Source organism: Lepidochelys kempii, chromosome 23 (assembly GCF_965140285.1).
Source record: "Lepidochelys kempii isolate rLepKem1 chromosome 23, rLepKem1.hap1, whole genome shotgun sequence".
Lineage (NCBI taxonomy): Eukaryota > Metazoa > Chordata > Testudines > Cheloniidae > Lepidochelys > Lepidochelys kempii.
The window spans coordinates 1074201-1095767 of NC_136402.1; the positions used below are offsets into that span (position 1 = coordinate 1074201).

The following is a 21567-nucleotide window of genomic DNA, read 5'->3' on the forward strand; positions in this document are numbered from 1 at the left end:
TGACCCTGACAGGGGTGGGCGGGACCCCATTTAAGGTGCCCGTGGCAAGGGTACACCTGAAATGGGGGGCCAAGGAGGGCCCCAAGGATGTGGGGGTATACCACCATTTGCCCACTGAAGTTTTGATGGGGGGAGACCTAGAGGACTGGCCAAGCAAGCCCCAGGCCGCCCTGGTTGTGACGCGTAGCCAGAGCCGGCGAGGGGCACTGCGCCCTGACCTCGGGGAGGGTATCACACCGGAGGCGCAGGACCCTACCCTGGTGGGGAGGGAGGGCCGAGGGGCACGGCTTAGAGAGGCGGAGGCCTCAGACCTGGCCAGCGAGAGGGAACCGGGCCCCGTCCCTGCCCCAGCTGCTGAGTTCCAGGCCGAGTTGAGGAAAGATCCCTCCTTGCGGAAGCTCAGGGACCTGGCCGACCTCAGGGTGGGACGGACCATGAGGAGAGGCTGCCAGGAGAGGTTCCTGTGGGAGAAGGGGTTCCTGTACCGAGAATGGGCTCCCACAAGGGAAGTAGAGTCCTGTGGGATCAGGAGGCAGCTGGTGGTCCCCCAGAAGTATCGCTGCAGGCTCCTGCACCTGGCCCATGACATCCCCCTCGCAGGGCACCAGGGAATCCGGCGCACCCGGCAGAGGTTGCTACAGAACTTTTACTGGCCCGGGGTCTTTACCACGGTCCGGCAGTATTGCCGATCCTGTGACCCCTGTCAGAGGGTGGGGAAGGCCCGGGACAAGGGGAAAGCGGCTTTGAGACCTTTGCCCATCATAGAGGAGCCTTTCCAGAAGGTGGCCATGGACATCGTGGGGCCTCTCAGCAAGACGACCCGGTCGGGGAAGAAATACATTCTGGTGGTGGTAGATTTTGCCACCCGCTACCCCGAGGCAGTGCCCTTAGCTTCCATTGAAGCAGACACCGTGGCCGATGCGCTCCTGACCATTTTCAGCCGAGTGGGGTTCCCCAAGGAAGTCTTGACAATCCCCCCCGGTGTCACTCCATTGGTGTAAACTGGTGTCACTCCACTGGATTTATCAGGGCCAGCCCCCCAGCGTGTGCAAATCCGCGGCGTTCCACCGATCTCAGAATGCACCAGTGCCCGGCCCCACAGGGCCCCACCTCGCAGGTGTGGGGCCGCCCCGACACTGCTTGGGCAGCCGGGAACTCCACCTCCCCAGCCCCCTCCATCCCTGGCCTTTCTGGTGACTGGGGCTCTAACTGGGTCCCTGCCTGCTGGGAGCCACTGGCCAGCTCCTGGAACTGGGGCAGGGGATGGGAAGCTGCCCCTCGTCCCCCCGGCAATCCCCGACTTACGATCTCGTCCTCCAGGTCGCGGCAGACCTGATGCACCTCCTTGGAAGCCAGCAGGATCCTCCTCCTCTCTTTCAGGGGCTCGATGAGGCGGACAATCCGTGTCCCCACCGCGTTCTGCTTCTCGTCCACCGCCTCCTTGCTGGCCGGCTCCAGGGGCAGGGAGGCCAGCTGCGCCTGGAGCTGCCCGGCCTCTTTGTACCACTCCTCCATCTGCGACTCCATCGTCTGCGAGAGAGAGAGACAGCAGAGGGGTGAGGGCCAGGGGCTGAGCGTCGGGGGCAGGGCGGCAAGGCCGGGGGCTGGAGGGAGGCACGGGCCGGGCACGGTGCAGGACGGCAAACGATCACACGGGGTCCTTCTCACCTCGACCTTTACGAGCCACGTTCTTGCTGGAGAATGGGACTCGCCTCCCAGCCCACCCCCGGCCCTGCCCGGGCCACTAACTAGAGACAGGAGCCCCTGTGAGGGCCACTTGGACCCACGGCCGGCACGTCAGGCACTGTGTCACTGCACAGGAGCCAACAGGGCCCGATCCCCAGCCTGTAGCTCCTGGGGGCCTGACTCCCAGCTGCTCGTCCCCACCGGCGCATGATGGGCGTGAAATGCTTCCCTTCCACGCACCCTGCGCTGGAGTGACCGGGAAGGGGGCAGGCAGCAGGCAGCGGTGGTTGGGACCCATGGAGCTGCGCTAATTTGCACCCACTTGGGATCTGGCCCCTCCGCTCTGGCCGGCCCCTGTGAAATCGCCTCATGGTGCTGTCTTCACAGAGGGGCAGCGGGAAGGGATCAGGCCCGGGGCTTTCAGCGCTTCCCCGAGCAGCCCTCTTCCTGCCCCGGGCCCGCAGGAGGCTGTTCTCCTTCCGGAGACGAATGAGCCCCGATCCCGCCTCAGGGGCGGCTGGGGGAAAGCCACCTGGGACTCATTTCCCATATCTCGGTGGCAATGGAAGCAAAGAGACGGTCTCCCTGGTATGCACATCGCTGTGCCTGCGAAGGTCCCCCCGCCATGCCCCAGTGCCAGGGCCCTCGTTAGGTTAGACGCCAGCCTGCCACGGCGCGGGGCCTGGGATCACTCGGGGCCCCGGGGATCCAGCCCAGCGTTTCTGAGTCTGCAACACCGAGTTAGTTACTCCTGGGCAGCTGCACCTGGCTGGGAGCGGTCAGGGTGAACTGAGCTAGGCTGGAGGAAGCAGGGCTCCCCAGCCGGGCATGGATCTCAAACCCGGGATTACAGGCCCCGGCGACTGACCACGGCCGCCATCGGACCCCAGCTTCTGGGGATGTAACGAAGCGGGACTGTTCTGAATATTTCCTCTGAATACTGTAGGGGTGCCTCAGTTTCCCCTAGGCAGTTCTTAAGTCTCTAGATGATGGGAAAGGGACAAAGCCCAGAGGAGGAGGGGCTGGAGGGAGTTTCAGTTTGGGGCTGGCTGGGACATGGAGTGAAGGGCAGACTTGGTTGTCTGGCTCACTGCCCCCCAGAATGGACCCAGCTGAGGGGTCCTGTTCTCTGCACCTACAAGCTCTGTGGTAGACCATGTTCCTGTCGTCTAATAAACCTCTGTTTTACTGGCTGGCTCAGAGTCCCGTCTGGCTGCGGAGTTGGGGGGCAGGACCCTCTGGCTTCCCCAGGACCCCGCCTGGGCAGACTCGCTGTGGGAAGCGCACGGAAGGGCAGAGGATGCTGAAGGCTCCAAGGTCGGACCCAGGAAGGTGGAAGCCGGGTGAGCTGTGTGTCCTGAAGACAGGCTGCTCCCAGAGAGGAGACTCCCCCAGAGTCCTGCCTGGCTTCGTAGGGAGCAGTTCCAGAGCATCGCCCGGGGACTCTGTGACAACTGGTGGCAAAGGTGGGATCTACTGCACCCCCACTTCCCAGCACAACGGGCCAAGACGTGCGGAATCCAAAGGGCTGCCCCAGTGTCCCCCTCACTGGGGTTATCCGCCAGCAGCGCGGTGCTTGGCAATCTGCTCCTAGGCAGCCTGTCCTCAGTGACAGGTCGTCTCCCGACACCAGCAGCCAGACCGGGCCTCACAGGGGTGTGAACGTGACTGGGAATCAGGGCCAGGCCCCTCCCAGCCACTCCAGGGACTGGCACCACGGCTGCAGAAACGGCTTGGCCAACTGCAAACACAGAGTCCTGGCTCCCAATCCCCCTGCTCTAACCACTAGACCCCCCTCCGTTCCCAGAGCTGGGAGAGAACCCAGGAGTCCGGACGCCCAGTCCACCCCTTCACACTGCCTCCATGCAGCATCCCCACGTGCTGGGCTTGGTATCCCACGTCCAGCCCCCTCCCAGCTGGGCCCCGCCCAGCCCTACCTGGAGTTTCTTCAGCTGGTTGTTGACGGTGGCCAGGCTGGCACCAGCATCCACAGCCTGCAGCTGCCCCTCCATGTTCACCAGCCTCTTGTCCAGGTCCGCATAGCTCTGCACCAGCTGCTCCGCCTTGCTGGCCTCGAAGAGCTGCTGGGCCCTGGCCTGCGACGTGCTCTCGAGCTCTGCCCAGCACTGCCGGATCTCTTCCAGCTGCTTCCTCACCGAGCCGGCCAGCTCCGGCTTCTCCTCAAGGAGCTGCCGGCCTTCCTGTGCGGGCAGAGGGCAGGATCAGGGCCAGACTCACCCTCTGCTGCAAAGCCAGGCCCGGCGCCCAGGCCCAGCCTGGGACCCCGCGGCTCCGCGAGGGCTGGGATCCTGGCCCCAGTGAGGTCAGCGGGGCAGGATTTCACCCCCTCGGGCCCAGAACCCGTCAACGGGGTTGCAGGGCTGCGGGGACGGCTCCTGACGCCTGCCTGCGCCTGTCCTAGCTTTGGCAAGGCAGGCGCAGACCTGTAACCGCCCCCCGCCCCCCGCCCAGCCAGAACCCGGCTCGGCACCTGCACCATGCACCCTTAGTCCCCAGCGGTACGTCAGCGTATCACAGTAGTGCCCAGAGACATCAGCTGGGATCAGGGCCCCGTTGCGCCGGGTGCTGCTCAGACCCCAACTGAGATCAGGGCCCCATTGTGCCTGGGGGGGCACACGGCTACACACACACATGGCTGGGGGGGACACGGATCCACGCGCACACACAGCTGGGGGGGGACATGGCTACACACACACACAGCTGGGGGGGACACGGATCCACGCGCACACACACGGCTACACACACACACGGCTGGGGGGGACACGGATCCACGCGCACACACAGCTGGGGGGGGGACACGGCTCCACACACACACACAGAGCTGGGGGGGACACGGATCCACGCGCACACACAGCTGGGGGGGGGACACGGCTACACACACACAGAGCTGGGGGGGACATGGATCCACGCGCACACACACGGCTGGGGGGGACACGGATCCACAAACACACACACAGCTGGGGGGGGAACACGGCTCCACACACACACACACTGCTGGGGGGGGAACACGGATCCACGCGCACACACACAGCTGGGGGGGGACACGGCTCCACACACACACTGCTGGGGGGGGACACGGCTCCACACACACACAGCTGGGGGGGGACATGGCTCCACACACACACTGCTGGGGGGGGACACGGCTCCACAAACACACACACAGCTGGGGGGGGACACGGCTCCACAAACACACACGCTGCTGGGGGGGGACATGGATCCACAAACACACACAGAGCTGGGGGGGGACACGGCTCCAGAAACACACACGCAGCTGGGGGGGGACACGGCTCCAGAAACACACACGCAGCTGGGGGGGGACAAGGCTTCAGAAACACACACGCTGCTGGGGGGGACACGGATACACCCCCCCAGCACACACATTTTATAAGCAGCCTCATGGCTTCTGCCTGGGAAAGGTCTCTGTGCCCCCCAGGGTTCCCCCCGCAGGGCTCCCTCACACCAAAGGAGGTCGGTGGAGGACACAGGCCGCCCCCCAGCCCTCTGCGTCTGCGAAGCACCCTGGCATCCCTTGTGCGACCCCCGGGCCCAGCCCCTGCTCCCAGCAGCGCCCAGAGCCAGACCTAGGGGAGACGGTCCCCCCCCTGAATCCAACCCTTTCCGGGGGCGGGGGGCGGCCGGACCCCTGCGAGCCGCGGAGCCCCCTGCCTCTCCCTGGCGCTGGGCTCTGGCCCCGGCCCCAGCCTGTGGGCACAGCGGGCTCGGCTCTGCAGTGTGAGCTAGTCTGACCCCCCCACCCGCTGGGCGAGGGGGATCGCAGGTCCCCCCCCGCCACCCCCGGGCTCGGGGCTCACGGCGGGGGCACGCGGTGGTTCCGTGCCCAGCGCACGGGCCGGCAGCGCCTGAGCCGGGCGGGCGCTTCGGATCGCTGGGCCGCGGCTCCGCTCAGGGCGCAGACGGTGCCAGCCGGGGGCCTGTTCCCTGCCCGGCGCCCAGCGCGACACCCACTTACGCCTGCTTAGGAGCTGGTCCGAGCGGCAGGCAGCGCCCCCCCCCCCGCTGCTGCGCCCGAAGGACAATTTAACGTCAGGGGGTTTATTGGGGCGGGGGGAGACGCAGGCCCCAGGTCCGGTCCCCTTGGTGCAGCTCCCTGGAGTCCCTCCAGCTTTACCCCCGGAGCCGTCTCGGGGCCTCCGGCAGGGCCGCCCCGGGCGCCCACCCTGCAGGCCGGGGGTCCGCGCTGCGGCAGCCCACCGAGAGCAGGCGGCTGCGGGGGTGAGGCCCCCCCGACGCCCCCCCCCCTCCGCAGCGCACACGCCGGCGGCCGAGATGCCAGCCCGGACGCCCAGGCCGGGACACGTCCCCCGGTGCCAATGCTGCGAACGGCAGGCGGCAGGGCCGGGGCCTGTTCTCATAGGGACCCCCGACCTTCCGCCCCAGGGCGCGCAAGGCAAGGGCCGGGCACCGTGCCAGGCCGGGCACCCCTGCCCCGGGGACGGAGAGGAGCGGGGCGTCGGGGCGTCCCTCCCCGGGGCAGGGAACGAGCTGAGCCCGCGGGGGAGGCTGGGGGAGTGGGGGGCTGGGGGAGGGCCGGGGGGGTGGGGGAGGCTGGGGGAGGGCCGGGGGGGTGGGGGGGTGGGGGAGGCTGGGGGAGTGGGGGGCTGGGGGAGGGCCGGGGGGGTGGGGGAGGCTGGGGGAGTGGGGGGCTGGGGGAGGGCCGGGGGGTGGGGGGGTCCCTCCCGGGGCGCACCCGCTCTCCCCTCCTCACCTGCTCGATCTGCTCCAGCCACTCGCGGTTCTGCGCCAGCTCGGCCAGGAACGCCCGGTGCCGCAGCCAGCGCTGGGGGGGCTTGGCCGCCGGGTCCCCGGCCATGGGCCGCTTCTCCTTCATCCAGCCGGCCAGCTGCGGGCACAGAGCGGGGCTGAGCCGCGGGGTCCCCGCCCCGCGCCCCGCCCCGCCCCGCTCAGCCCCCGCTGCCGCAGCCACCCGCGCCGCGTCCCCCCCGCGCGTCCTGCGGGGCCGGGCGGCTGCGCTGGGGAGGGGAGCCCGGCCCCGCACGGCGCCTTGCATCAGCCGGGCCCGGGGGGGGCTCCCAGCTCAGCTGGGGCGTGACCCTGCTGGGCTGGGGGGCCGGGGCCACGTGAGAACAGAGACAGGCAGGCAGAGGGGTCGGGGTGGGGACGGACAGAGGGACAGACAGGGAAGCTATGGGGACAGATGGAGGGGCAGGTGTGGGGATGGACGGACAGGGTAGCTATGGAGGGGGTAGATGGGACTGGGGGCAGAGGACGGACAGACGGGTCCGTGTGGGGACGGACAGAGGGGTTAGTGTGGGGACAGACAGACGAGCGGTGTGGGGACAGACAGAGGGACGGACGGAGGGGCAGGTGTGGGGATGGACGGACAGGGTAGCTATGGAGGGGGTAGATGGGACTGGGGGCAGAGGACGGACAGACGGGTCCGTGTGGGGACGGACAGAGGGGTCAGTGTGGGGACAGACAGAGGGACAGACAGACAGGGTAGCTATGGGGATGGACGGAGGGGCAGGTGTGGGGATGGACGGACAGGGTAGCTATGGAGGGCGTAGATGGGACTGGGGACAGAGGACGGACAGACGGGTCCGTGTGGGGACGGACAGAGGGGTCAGTGTGGGGACAGACAGACGAGCGGTGTGGGGACGGACAGAGGGACAGACAGACAGGGAAGCTATGGGGACGGACGGAGGGGCAGGTGTGGGGATGGACGGACAGGGTAGCTATGGAGGGCGTAGATGGGACTGGGGACAGAGGACGGACAGACAGGTCCGTGTGGGGACGGACAGAGGGGTCAGTGTGGGGACAGACAGACGAGCGGTGTGGGGACGGACAGAGGGACAGACAGACAGGGAAGCTATGGGGACAGATGGAGGGGCAGGTGTGGGGATGGACGGACAGGGTAGCTATGGAGAAGGACAGGGGGTAGATCTGTGGACAGAGGATGGACAGACGGGTCCATGTGGGGATGGACAGACAAGCGGTGTGGGGACAGACAGAGGGACAGACAGGTAGAGGGGAAGCTATGGGGACAATTCTGGACACCCCAGGATCTGGATTCACCTCCCTTTGGTGCCCTGAGGAGCTGTGGAGGGGGTCAGGCTCCAGGTGCGACTCAGCACTGACCCCCCCAGAGAGGGACGGCCCGTGACCTTCTCTGGGCCCTGCCAATGGCTCCCCCAGGTCTTCCAAGCAAATGGACCCGAAACACCCCACCCCTCTCCTGCCACCGACCCCGAGAGATCCAGCCACACAGGGAGGCTGGGGCAGAGCCAGGGACAGAACCCAGGCGTCCTGGCTCCCAGCCTCCCGCTCTAACCACTAGACCCGCCTCCCCTTCCCAGAGTCCAGCATCCCAGGGCCCCTCCAGCATCCCAGGACTCCCAGGCTGCAGGGGCCCATGTCCCAGCGACGCCCCCCCCCCACGCTCTACGGGGCCCAATCTCCCAGCAGTTGCACCCTGGGCTGCGCCCCGCTCCAACGGGCGCCGGGTTAACTAGAACCCGGGTCACTGCAGCTGGATCTGCCTGCATCGGGGCACTGGCAGCCCCGCAGGTAACGGCTTCCCAGGCCAGAAGGGGCCGTTGGGATCCTCTCGCCAGCACCCCTGGGCCCAGAGCTGCTTTCTGAGCATTTCCAGAGGGGCAGGGCTGGAGCATCCCCCTGGCTAGTTATATCTGCTGCCCCGTCCTGCATGTCAATCCACCGACCTGTCCCAGAGCCCCCTGCACGGCAGGGAGGGGGCAGCAGGGGCCGAATCCTGGCCCACACGGTCGCAGTGACACTCAACCCTGGCCCGGTCACCCCCTCGCCGTGCCAGGCCTCACCTGCCAGCTGCTCTCGGCACTGGGGCTGGACAGGAGGCGGGAGGGACCCGTCCCCGGCGGGTGGGGCTGGCCGCAGGAAGGGGGAGCCGGGGCCGCCTGGCGCAGGGGCCGGGGGCGTGTGTGTGTCCTGTCTCCAGCTGTGCAGCAGGGCCTGGGGCAAGGGGCCCAATCCCCAGCTGGTGTAAATCAGCATCGCTCTGCTGGGACCACGGGCTGGCTGACACCCGCAGAGGGGCTGGCCCACAAAGCCCCGGGTGCTTGCCCTGGAGCCATGAGTGGGCCAGATTCTCAGCTGGTGTAAATTGGCCCAATTCTATTTACATTAATGCAGCTACGCTGGTTTACACCAGCTGGGGCCCTGGCCCAGTCACTCCACAGCCCCATTGTTATTCCAGCCCTCCTCTTCCGCCTCCCCCCAGCTCTGCCGGTGCCCCTCACACCCAACCCGCAGCCCCTGGTAGCCCAGCCCTGCCCCCCAGCTCTGCCGGTGCCCCTCACTCCCGACCCGCAGCCCCTGGTAGCCCAGCCCTGGGCCCCCCAGCTCTGCCGGTGCCCCTCGCTCCCGATCCACAGCCCCTGCTAGCCCAGCCCTGGGCCCCCCAGCTCTGCCGGTGCCCCTCACTCCCAACCTACACTCACGTGCTCTGTGGGCAGCCCTGAGCTAAGGGCCCTGGCAGGAAAGTCGGGGGCACCGCAGCTGCTCGTCAATGCCCAGCTGTGCCCAGGGCTGGCTCAGGCCCCGAGCCGCCCGCAAGCACCGGAGCCAGCTCGGAGAAAGGGGGCAGATTGCGGAGCGCCATGCGCTGGGCCTGCCCCTCTCCCCCCAGCACAATTCATTACCATAGCACCCGTGCTGCCTGGAAACGCACCAGCTGCCCTAATTAGAGGCAGTGCTGGGTGGGGGCAGGGCTAGCCACGCAAATGAGGCAGGAGCCCGAATACATTTCGCTATTGAAATAATCAGCGGCTGGGGCTGAATTCAGCTCTTGGATGCATGGGGCTCCCCTTCTGCCTGACTGCATCGTCCGTCCCCCATCCCCACGTACGCCCCGCTGGCTGCCAGGCAGCCCCTCGCTAGGTCTGCGTCCAGCCCCTCAGCGATCCTGCCCCTCTGCCCCCTGGCACCCCTCACCACAGTGCCAGGGCGCGTCCCCCAGCCGCAGCCCCCTGGCCCGGCCATGCTGGGGAGCCTTGGCCATCCCAGCCACTTCCACCACCCATGAGGAGACAGACGGGGGCTGAGCTGCCATGCAGCCAGCCCAGCTCAGTGAAGGCTCTGTCCATGCCCCCGAGGCCAGCGCTGTGGGCAGAGGTGGTGGAGAGACTTGGCTGGACTCTATTTCCCGACAGGGATTCCCAGCCCCCTGCCCCGGTTCTGCACCCTGACGTTGCCGCCAGCCGCGGCCCACCTGGAGCGTTCGCCCCGTCTCCAGGCCCAGCTGGCACTGCGGGGCTGCTCAATGCAAGTGTCCAGCTCGGGAGGAGAGGTTTGGAGACCAGGAGTCCAACTCCCCCCATGCGTCCCCCCCGACTCCAGACAGTGCTGAGCCCCCCATTGAGGCATCCCAAGCGGGCCCCTCTGGAGCCAGGGCGCCCCCTGCTCCTTCCCGGAGCTCGGCGAGGAAGCGGTGCAGAACGCCACTCTGCACGGCCGACCCAACAGGTCCCCGCCGAGGTCAGTGCCCTGCTCGCCCCAGCCACGGGCAGCCTGGCTCCTTGGCGCACCCTGGCCCGTGGGAAAGCCAAGCGCCCATGGGAACAGAGCCCCGCCAGAAATGCCAGCAGCAGGCGGGGAGCCGTGAGCGTGGGGCTGCCGGCTGCAGGACGCACGTCACCCCACACGGGGCCGGGGCCGCACCTCGTGACAGTTCTGCAGGAAACGCTGCAGACCCAAGTGGTCGGTCAGCTGCTGCATCCGCTCCTGGGCCAGCTGGAAGTTCCGGTGGCTCCTGCAGAAACGAAAGGTGCTGGCTCAGCTCCCTGCGGTTCCCGCTGCTCTGCCCCTCGCCAGGGCCTTCCAGCCGGAGGGATCCCAGGAGCAGAGGTGGAAACACCCAGCAGGAGACCTGCCCTTCATAGCGCCTGTCTCCAAACGCGCCCGGCTGTCACTGCATTTCAGGAGCATCGAGAGACCCAGATCAGGGCCCAGACCCGGCCGAGATCAGGGCCCCGTCGCGCTGGGCGCTGCCCAGACCCGGCCGAGATCAGGGCCCCGTCATGCCGGGCGCTGCCCAGATCCCGGCCGAGATCAGGGCCCCGTCGTGCCGGGCGCTGCCCAGATCCCGGCCGAGATCAGGGCCCCGTCGTGCCGGGCGCTGCCCAGATCCCGGCCGAGATCAGGGCCCCGTCGTGCCGGGCGCTGCCCAGATCCCGGCCGAGATCAGGGCCCCGTCGTGCCGGGCGCTGCCCAGATCCGGCCGAGATCAGGGCCCCGTCACGCCGGGCGCTGCCCAGATCCCGGCCGAGATCAGGGCCCCGTCGTGCCGGGCGCTGCCCAGATCCCGGCCGAGATCAGGGCCCCGTCGTGCCGGGCGCTGCCCAGACCCCGGCGGAGACCAGGGCCCCGTCACGCCGGGCGCTGCCCAGACCCCGACCGAGATCAGGGCCCCGTCATGCCGGGCGCTGCCCAGACCCCGACCGAGATCAGGGCCCCGTCGTGCCGGGCGCTGCCCAGACCCCGGCCGAGATCAGGGTCCCGTCACGCCGGGCGCTGCCCAGACCCCGACCGAGATCAGGGCCCCGTCATGCCGGGCGCTGCCCAGACCCCTACCGAGATCAGGGCCCCGTCATGCCGGGCGCTGCCCAGACCCCGACCGAGATCAGGGCCCCGTCATGCCGGGCGCTGCCCAGACCCCGGCCGAGATCAGGGTCCCGTCGCGCTGGGCGCTGCCCAGACCCCGGCCGAGATCAGGGCTCCGTCATGCCGGGCACTGCCCAGACCCCGGCCGAGATCAGGGCCCCGTCATGCCGGGCGCTGCCCAGACCCCGGCCGAGATCAGGGCCCCGTCATGCCGGGCGCTGCCCAGACCCCGGCCGAGATCAGGGCCCCGTCGTGCTGGGCGCTGCCCAGATCCCAGCCGAGATCAGGCCCCATCACACCGCGCGCTGCCCAGACCCCAGCTGAGATCAGGGCCCCGTCGTGCCGGGCGCTGCCCAGACCCCGACAGAGATCAGGGTCCCGTCGTGCCGGGCGCTGCCCAGACCCCAACCGAGATCAGGGCCCCGTCGAGCCGGGCGCTACCCAGACCCCACCCGAGACCAGGGCCTCGTCGAGCCTGGCGCTACCCAGACCCCGACTGAGATCAAGGCCCCGTCGAGCCTGGCGCTGCCCAGACCCCGGCCGAAATCAGGGTCCCGTTGTGCCGGGTGCTGCCCAGACCCCGACTGAGATCAGGCCCCGGCCGAGATCAGGGCCCCGTGGTGCCAGGCGCTGCCCAGACCCCAGCGGAGATCAGGGCCCCGCTGTGCCAGGCATGGCACAGACAGCACCAGAGACAGTCCCTGCTCCAAAGAGCTCCCAGTCTGAACAGACAATGGGGAAACTGAGGCAAAGGGGGGGGAAACAGCAGATAATCCAGGTGTTCTGACCCCCTGTCACCGAGTCCCCGGGCCATGCTCTGGAACAATTACACCCCCTTATCCCATCACCTAGAGACTTAAGAAATGCATAGGTGAAACTGAGGCACCCCTACAGTATTCAGAGGAAACATTAAGAACAGTCCCACTTCGTCACACCCCCACTCCCAGTCCCACTGCGCTACTCACCAGCCTCCCCTGACTTGACTGGGAGTTCAGCACACATGGGTTTCACCCTGACCAGGGGTCTGAACTGTCTGGCTGGCACGAGGCTCCCCGGCTGGCCAGGCACAGCCAAGGAGCCAAGCAGGACCCCAGAGCGGGTGTTTGCTCCGGGCTGGGCAGAACCCACAGGCCAGGGAGGGAGGGTGGCCCAAGCCCTGCGGAGCATCGACCGGCGATGGGATCCAGGCTCAGCTGTGAGCCAATCGCCCTCTCCGAGGGGCTCGGATCAGTCCTGAGAGGAGCCCGGGATGGGTCCTACATCTCCAGGGAAGGGCTTTGCCAGGAGTCCCAGGGCCTTTCCCCAGAGCTGCTTCAGCTCTGGCTGTGCTATCTCCAGACACTTTGGGGGGGCAAACCCAAGCTCCCCGCCTGCCCCAGGGACATGGGGAGAGGCCGTGGGATGGGAGGCCCTGAAGAAGGAAGCTCCCAGGTCCTGGCAGGCTCGGCCCTCCTGCAGGGCGGGAAGAAACGGGGCAAAGCACCCGGTGAGGACTCTGGAGAATTACCCACAATCATCTGAGCGGGCGGAGACGGGCTCTGACCTGTCTGTGCAGCACCTGGCACAGGGGGTCCTGCTTCAGGACTGGGGACCCCCTGAGCTGCCGTAGCACGGACCAGACCAATCAAAAGCATTAGGAACAGAATCACTGGGCCCCGGCCTGCCAGCGTCCCTTCGTTCCCACAGCCACTGCTGCCAGGACCACCATCACCCAGGCCAGGCCGCTGTACCCGGCCCAACAGCGTGAGAGACAGAACAACCGGCCCCAGCTCGTACCCAGCGCCCACCACTGGGACCTCCAAGCGCCATACAAAGCAGGGTGGGCGTATGACCCCATTTAACAGCTGGGCAAACTGAGCGACCGAGTGCAGTCGAGAGCTCCCTGGTCAGCCGGTGCCTGGGCAGAGCCGGGTCTCCTGACCCCCAGCCGGCTCCTACCCACTGGGCCCCAAATTCAATGCGGGATCCACACGCACTCGCTTTGGCCAGGGCGGGCCCCAAATCGAGGGACACAAGCCTCGCCACATACTCTTTTAGGGCGTAATTCCAGCAAATGAGGCCAAGCGGCCTAGTTTTTAAGCCTCTCCTGGCAGCCGAGACAGGAGGTTCGGGACGGCCCAGGAGACGGGGCAAAGGAGGGCAGCGAACTGAGCTGGAATGAGCAGACGACCGATGCCCAGGCCAAGGCAAACGATTCAATTAACCCCGTGCCTCGTTATTCGTTACAAACGCACCCCACAACAGTGGCTCTAGCCGGTGGGCGCGGATAAATATCCTGACGATTCCACTGTAATCGAGGGTGGAAGAAGATTAGCGGGAGGGACACCTGGCCTGGAGAGGTCAAGGGGAACGGAGACGCGGGGGTGGCAGCTGCCGACCCGACCCACCGCACGGAGGGGAGAGAAGCACTTCACTGGCAGCCCAGGGCCTTTCATCTCAGACGTCAGGGTTCCCCAGCACCCCCCACACGCAGGAACCGGCTCCTGTCCATCGGGGCACCTGTACCCCCATCACCGCAGCCTCTGGGCGCCTCCCAGTCCCGAAGGGACGTCTCCTCCCTCTGCCCACGTGGCACTGTTCTGCCCATTGCCCGGGGGACATGGAGAGACTCGGGCCCAGGGGCACTCGTACCTGACCCCTACCAATTTCGAGGGGCTCTGGTCCCGAACCCCTCAGGGAGCTTGTGAGAGGTCACGGCGGAGTCCGTGGTGCAGTGGGGGACTGAACCCGGGTCTCTGGTGCGTGGGTGGGACAGGGGCTGACCGGAGCCTGGGCCCGGCGGGGTCACGGGGTGGCTAAGCAGCACTTGGCCCGGGGGGGGCAATCCCCCAGAAGCAGCCCCCTGGGGAAGTCGCGGCCCAGCTGGAGGGGACAGCCAGGTGGCTCGGGCCGGGAAGGGGCACGTGCCAGGCGCTGTGTGGGGCCTACTTGGCTCTGAGCTCTGCCATCTCCTCCTGGGCGCGCTCGCTGTAGGGGCTGCCCTGGCGCACCAGGCTCTCCCCGGCCTGCAGGGCCAGCGTCGTCCTCGGCATGCTCAGCTCCATGGTGGTTACGAAATCCTTGTGCTTCTTGATGGCCTTCTCCACCGCCTCCACCGTGGTGGGGAGCTCCGCGTGGGCCAGGGTGGACTCCTGGGGGGGAGCGGGAGGGCAGGGGTTAACACTCAGCGCTTGGGCAGCCTGCAAACCTCCCCCCGACCACACACTCCCCCCACCGGCCCCCCGTAGTGGGAGGAAACTGAGGCACAGAGGGGGAAGCCACGTGCCTGGGGTCACCCAGCAGGTCATGGGATAAAGCTGGGAAGAGAGTCCTGGCACCCAGCATCCCCCTCTCCCCGGTATAACCACTAGATCCCACTCCCCTCCCAGACCTGGGGGTAGAACCCAGGAGTCCTGGCTCCCAGACCCCTGCTCTAACCACTAGTCCCCACCCACTCCCCGAGCCAGGGATAGAAAATCCCTCCCCGTCTTTCCTTCTCCGCCATGTTTGGGGCCATGCGCACAGCGGCCCCACTGCCAGGCAGCTGCGCTCAGAGGCGCCTGGCAGCCGTCGCTCTGCGTTGGCGTCAGTTGGACGCAGGCCGCGGCAAATGCCAGCTCCCCCGTTGCCAGCCTGAGCGGAGGAGCAGAGCCGCTCCCCTGGGCTCAGGCCTGGCTCCAAGCCTGTGGGCTTTGGGTCAAGCCCCTCATGCTGGGCACCGCAGGGGGGCCAGAGACGGGGAACCCGCAGAGACCCGCGCGATTCCCCGAGCCTAGGTCCCAGCTGATGCCCTCAGCCCCAGGCGCTGCCCCGAAAGAGCAGCTCCCTCTCCGCAGGGATTCCCCTGGCCTTGTCTGCAGCCAGCTCTGTTGGAGCTGGCCCTGCAACCACCCCGGAGCAGAGCTTCCTCCCAGTAACCGTCTGCCTGGCCTGCCCGGAGCGACACCTGGAGCGGGAGGCGAGGGCACGGGGCACTGACATAACTGCCCCCGACTGGCTCCAGCTAGGGCCTCCTCTTCCCCCCCGCTCCTGGGAGGCTGGGAGCTGGCTGACGGCTGGGGGATGCAGGACACACAGAGCCCTTAGCAGCCCCCCGGCCGTCAGTGGGACTTGCTCACAGGCTCAGAGTTGTGCAGCTTCTTTCAGGGGAGTCAGGAGACCTGGGTTCTGTGCTCAGCTCCGCCACTGCCCTGATGGCTGACCTTGGGCAAGTCCTTTCCCTCTCTGGGCCTCAGTTTCCCCTCCCACTCCTGGCCTATTTAGACTGGAAGCCCTTTAGGACAACACAGGTCTCTCACTCTGTCTGGGGAGCACCCAGCTCGACGGGGCCCTGATCTTGGCTGGGGTCTGGGTAGCGCCCGGCGCGACGGGGCCCTGATCTCGGTTGTAGCCTCTGGGTGCTCCCATAATACTCACCATAACTCACAAGTGCTTTCCTGAACTGGGTCCTCACTACAGGCCCTGACTCCCCAGTTTCTGGGCTGCCGGTTGCTCCTCTGACAAGGTTGAGCCCCCATTTTAGCCAGTGTTTATTCCTAATCCCCCCGCAGAGCCTGGGGCTCCATTTCCTGCTGTTCTGGATACTCTGGGCTGGGAAGAAAGGGGGTGGTGGGGAGCGGTGGGAACAGGGCCCTTGGGGCAGGAGCCCACCCTGTTCAGATTTCGTGCACTAAGGGGCCGGTTTGATGATCCGTGTCCCAGCTCAACAACCGGCCGACAAATCATCCACTCGAACCCAGCTAATGCAGCTTCTGGCCTTTCTCCGGCGCCGGGGTGCGCGTAATCGGGCTTTAGAGCCCAGCTGGGAACCCGGGGAGCGACTCAGCCGTAACAGACGCCAAATAGTGACCAGCAATGAATTAGCCATTCGTATTTAGGAATAACTAGCAGTTTTGTTGGGAACACTGGGGCATGGCCACTAGGTAACTGGGAACACTGGGGCATGGCCACTAGGTAACTCGAGGGGATGGAAGACCACGAGTGTCGATGAAGCCCCCTCGCACTAGGCCCAGGTGTCCTTGGCCCCCCCTCCTGCCTGGAGACACTCGCAGCAGCTCTGTGTACTAGGCCCAAGTGTCCTTGGCCCCCCCGCCTGGAGGCACTCGCAGCCGTTATGCTGAGAATCTGCAACAGTATGTTGCAGAGTCAGACTGCCTGAAACTAAGCAAGGCCAAACAAGGCAGATATGGAAGAACAATGCTGAATAAAGCAGCTTTATGTATAGTTTAACAAATGATACAGAGAATCAGGGAACTAGCTGGGAACTGGATTGGCTGGCTATATGGATACTTGGGGCAGCTTGCTATTGGATAAGTATGCTGGGGAAAAGGATGTATAAAAGCCTGTGTAACTTCCTGCTCTGTGTGCAGGATTTGAGATTTTATTCTCCCTGTACCTTTTTGCAGCTGCAAATAAACTTTTCTGCTTCTCCACCCCATTGTGATTATTGGGTGTAGCACACCGGGTACCGAACCACTCAAGCTGTTGTTCAGCCTCTCGGCACTGGGTGCCGGCAACAGTTTGATCAGTATTGTTTTCTATGTAATGCCATTAGCTAGCTAGTAGTATTTGTTAAGTATTAATTACTCATTGGTATTTGATAATTTGCTAATAAATGTATTGCTAATTACCAAATGCTAATGAATAGTGAGCAATATCTAGCATATACCAATTAATAATTATCAAATAGCAAAAATTATTAGCAGTTAATGCATGGCAAAATCCAATAATTATCAAATACCATTTAATTATTAGGAATGAATACTTAGATACCAAATAGTTAGCAAAGATCAATAAATTAACAATATTTAGAAATAGCCAATTACCAAAAATCAGTAATTAGCAATTCATTCTTAGCAAATACGAATAGTTTGCAAAGACAATACATGAGCAACTGATATGAAGTAATAACTAGCCAAAGAGATATCAATTAATAATTAGCAAGTACTTAATACTGATTAATAGTAAAGCTCAGTAAGTAACTTAGCTAACTGCAATCACTGCAAATTAATTCTTGGCCAATGGCAATTAATACGTAGCAAATAATTACCAAATATTAATAACCTTGCAGGATTTAGCAATCATTGGCCAGTCATCTCCATTAATAAGGAGCCACTGATACTTAACAAATGCCATCCATCGCTCACAGATATAACCAGCAGTTCGTCCTGGACAATAGCAATGCATCAGCCATGGGTGATTAGCCGTCGCCCTGCAATGCCCCGCGGCGACGCACCCTGCCGAGCAGCCCCGCCCCGTTACCTGGTTGTACAGACACGCCTCGGCCTGCTGCACGTCCCTCAGGAACAGGTGGAAGACGTGGGCCTGGACCAGTGCCACCCGCCGGCTCTCCCACATCTGCAGCAGCTTGTTCCAGCCCACGTCCAGCTTCTGCAGCCAGTGCTGGAGCGAGAGGCAGGGGACGTCGGCCTCTTCCAGGGCCAGCAGGTCGCTGGCCTCCTGGATCGTGGTGTAGTCCTCCTCGTAGCGGTCAATCTCCTCCTTGAGGGCCACATGCTGGCTCAGCAGCCGCTCCGCCCCCGCCAAGTTGCTGGGAAGTTCTTCCGAGGCCACGGCTGCCTGAGTCTTCACCAGCCAGGTCAGGAAGTTGTCCAGGTCCTGGATGAACTGCTGCAGCCGGCGGGCCACGGAGAGCGAGTCCTCGCAGCCCTGCAGGGTGCTCTTCAAGGCCTCCCACTCCTCGCTGATCTCCTCGAAGTGCAGCAGGACGGCCAGCGCATGGGCCGGGTGGGAGGTGGCCAAGGCTTCCCCCTCCTGCTGCAGCTCGAGGAGCTTGGGTTCCAGCACCACCAGGGCAGCCTCCATGGTGGAGAGCTTGCGCTGCAAGGCCAGGACGCCACCCAGGTCGCCGGTGCTGCACTGGCTGGCCTCCACGGCGCGGCGCTTCTCCCGGATCTGCGCCTTGATCTCGGTGCACTCCAGCAGGTAGTTCTGGATCCTCAGGACGGAGCTGAGATGGTCCTTCCTCTGCTCCAGCAGCTCCACCACCCGGTTCCACCTGGGCTCGCCAGACACAGAGAAAAGCCCATCAGCGGCTTGGGCACGGCCATGTGGCACAGGCCCTTCCCCGCACGCCGGAGGCGCTCGGCTCGCCTTCCAAACCACCCCCCGGAGCCAAGGCCGGTTCAACCCCGGCGGCTGTGGAGAAAAGCTGGGAAAGGCTAAAAACACCAGGCAGCAAACGAACCCCAACAGGAATTCATCTGAAAACAATACATCCCCTGATACGCAGACCAATCTCCTGACCCACGAGCTTTGCGTGCTGGGGGCTGGCAGAGATGCAGCCGGCTGGGGAAGGAGGACGGCCCGGCCCGGTGGTGAGGGCTTTCGTCTGGGACCTCGGAGACCCCGCGGCAATTCCCTGCTCGGCTCTAGGAGCCCTGGGGCCCAGATGCTCAGAGTGTTTCGGCACTTTGCTCCCGCTGGGCCGTCTTGCCATGGTGTGGAGCTAATCCACCTCCCCGAGAGAGGAGCTGGGTCGCGGGAGAAGCCCTTCCAGCTACACAGTGCTGGCCAGCCTGGGGCTTTGGTTGGCATAACCGCCTGGCTCAAGGGGGTGGATTTCCTACACCCCCGAGTGAGCTCGTCACACCGATGTAAGCGTGTAGTGGCCTGTGTCGTGCTGTGCCTCAGTTTCCCAGCTGTGCCAGGGTAATAGTACTGCCTGCCTCCCAGGAGTGCCCAGGCCGACAGCCGAGGTGGGGCCGTAGACAGGAAGCTGGTAAATGTGCAGCGTCATTGTCAAATGCCAAGCCAGAGAGAACAGGACGGAGGCAGTTAACAAATGCGGATAAAAACGGGAAAAAATCGACTGCTTTGGTCATTTTCCAAGAACATTTTTCATTGAAACAGACAAGTTTGGACAAAATGTTTTCTGGGGGGTTTTGGATTTTTTTTTTAAAGCCAATTTTCATGTAAAACCCGGTTTGGGGACGAGGAATGTTCGCCCCGCTCTGCTCCGTGGCTTGATCTCAGCGGGCTTCAGATCCGGACCGCGGTTTCCTGGACAGGGGGTGCGGGAAAGGGGGTGGGGGTGGGTGCGTGTGCGTTCCTTGCCACGGCACGGCTCCGTCTCCCTCTAGTGGCTGTGTCCCGAGCGCGGCTTACGAGTCACCTCTGTGGTACCAGACCGGGGCCATTCGCCCAGACAAAGGGGCTGTGGCGTTGAGGGCCCAGAGCTGGACCCCCGCACGGCAGCCAGGGGCTGCGGGCACCATTACACGTGCCTCAGGCAAACGGCAGGAGACACAGCTCTGCGTTTCCAGCAACCTCAACTCCTGCAGCCTCCGTGTTCAGCGCCCAGCACGAGGGGCCGGGGCCGACATGCCAGGGATGCTGGGTGCCACTCTCAGTGCTCAGCAATTTCTGCCAATCAGCCCCCTCAGGAGATGCCTCCCGATGGAGCCCAAGCCACCGAGGAGCAATGGTCCCACGTTGCAGTGGGGGAGGTCTCAGTAGGAAACGCTATTTCACTAGGAGGGTGGTGAAGCACTGGAAGGGCCCTGTGATCACAGCTGTTCTGCCAGCATTTCCTCTCCTACCCCCGCCCTCGGGGACCCTAGAGCTGCCAGTGTGAACCCCTAAGCAGGCCCCACTTCAGGGGGCCCATGAAAAGCCGTTGGAGCGGTTCCCGATGCTGCTGGGACCCAGACACATGGCCCTGTTGAGTCCCATGGAAAATGAGCCGGCCGGAGCCAGCCGTGCGCCAGGGAGGAGGAGCGGGTGGGCGGGAGGGCGGCTGGAGGTGTTCAATACACCCGCAAAGCAGCACCATGTCCCCGGGCAGACGGACAGACCCCGTCTCAGCTGCCTGGCACTCCCAGGTCTAGCCCATGCTGCACACGGGCCCTTGGCACGCTCCTGGCTCCCACCCACCGACCCTGTGGTCTCTGGGCCAGGGAACTGGGCAGCGGGTTACCCAGTGAACAGAGCGGACAAGCCCCAAGCCCCCAGGCCAGGTGCCCGTCGATCTCCGGGCATGGGCAGGGCCATTAGCCGTGTGTTACAGACGCGGCCCGGACACACGCCGTAGAACTGATCCATGAAATTGTTTTTAATTGTTCACTTTATTAACAGAACTTCATAAGTAAAGTTTTATGAATGAAACTACATCCATTCATAAAACCAGGTACCCCAAGAACTGGCTAATTGAGTTTCATTTTCAATCCAATTGCTGCTTAAATCACTGAAACTTGCACGGCCTCAACATGGGAACGTCTGCTCCCTGTTTGCCGTTCCTTACACGTGGCCATGGTGTAACCCAAACTCCACTGTACAACGCTCACTTCATTTTCGCTAAACCCTGCTGGAACCTGATGAGTGTAGTTTCGATGCGGGAATGAGGGATGGATGGATGATGGACTCAACCTCCAGCCCCAGCCGGTCCTGATAAAATAAAGTGTAAACACCAAGGGCTGAAGATGCAGACAACAGCCCTGACAAAGCGAGAAGAGTCCACCCTCAAAAGAAAAGAACAGAGGTACAATTGAAGAATCATCAAAGCCAGGTCCCAGGCTGAAAGTCAGGTCTGCAAGTGATGGGTGATCACTCACTCCGGACCCAGAGCAGCCTGACACAGCAAGACCTGTAGAGTCTGGATTCAAACTAAAGCCTACAAACAGGATGGGGGAGATGGAAGACTGTCCCGGAGTGTGGGGGAGTCCAGGCCCTGCACCCCTCTTCCTGGGATTCACTGAGACTCTCAGCCAGCCAGTAAAACAGAAGGTTTATTGGACAACAGGGACACAGTCCAAAACAGAGCTTGTGGGTACAACCAGGACCCCTCAATCACGTCCTTCTGGAGGAGCAGGGAGCTTAGACCCCAGCCCTGGGGTTCCCTGCGTTCCTCCACCCAGCCCCAAACTCAAACTAACCCCCCCCAGCAGGCCCCCTCCTGCAGCCTCTGTTCACATTCCCGGGCAGAGGTGTCACCTCCCCCTCCCCCTCCCGGCTCAGGTGACAGGCTCTCAGGTCTCCCATTGAAACTCCCCTGCCACATTCCCAGGTCAACCCTCCCCCTCCCTGCTGCCTCACGACTTTGGAGGGTAATACCATATGAACTGGAACCATAAACTCACTGAACATTAAATCCCACCAAATGAGGGTAGATCCATCCTCATCATCGTATCCGCTCATTATACTCCACACCTGAACATAGCCATTACATGGACAACATACCCCCATCGCTCAATGTCTGTACTTTGACCCGTTAAACTTTCACCCCCAATCGGGGAGATGGCAGAT

The 21567-nt window shown here is 64.2% G+C and overlaps 1 protein-coding gene across 1 annotated transcript in view; it reads right to left on the reverse strand.

Moving 5' to 3' along the window:
* Positions 1-21567, reverse strand: part of SPTBN4 (spectrin beta, non-erythrocytic 4) — a 58017-nt gene that overhangs the window by 10417 nt on the left and 26033 nt on the right. The window contains exons 16-21 of the mRNA XM_078850285.1: positions 17566-18322; positions 14254-14456; positions 10384-10474; positions 6434-6568; positions 3624-3887; positions 1306-1530 (exon numbers count right to left, since the gene is read on the reverse strand). Of these exons, the coding sequence (XP_078706411.1) occupies positions 1306-1530; positions 3624-3887; positions 6434-6568; positions 10384-10474; positions 14254-14456; positions 17566-18322 (1675 nt within the window). The remainder of the gene's footprint in view (positions 1-1305; positions 1531-3623; positions 3888-6433; positions 6569-10383; positions 10475-14253; positions 14457-17565; positions 18323-21567) is intronic.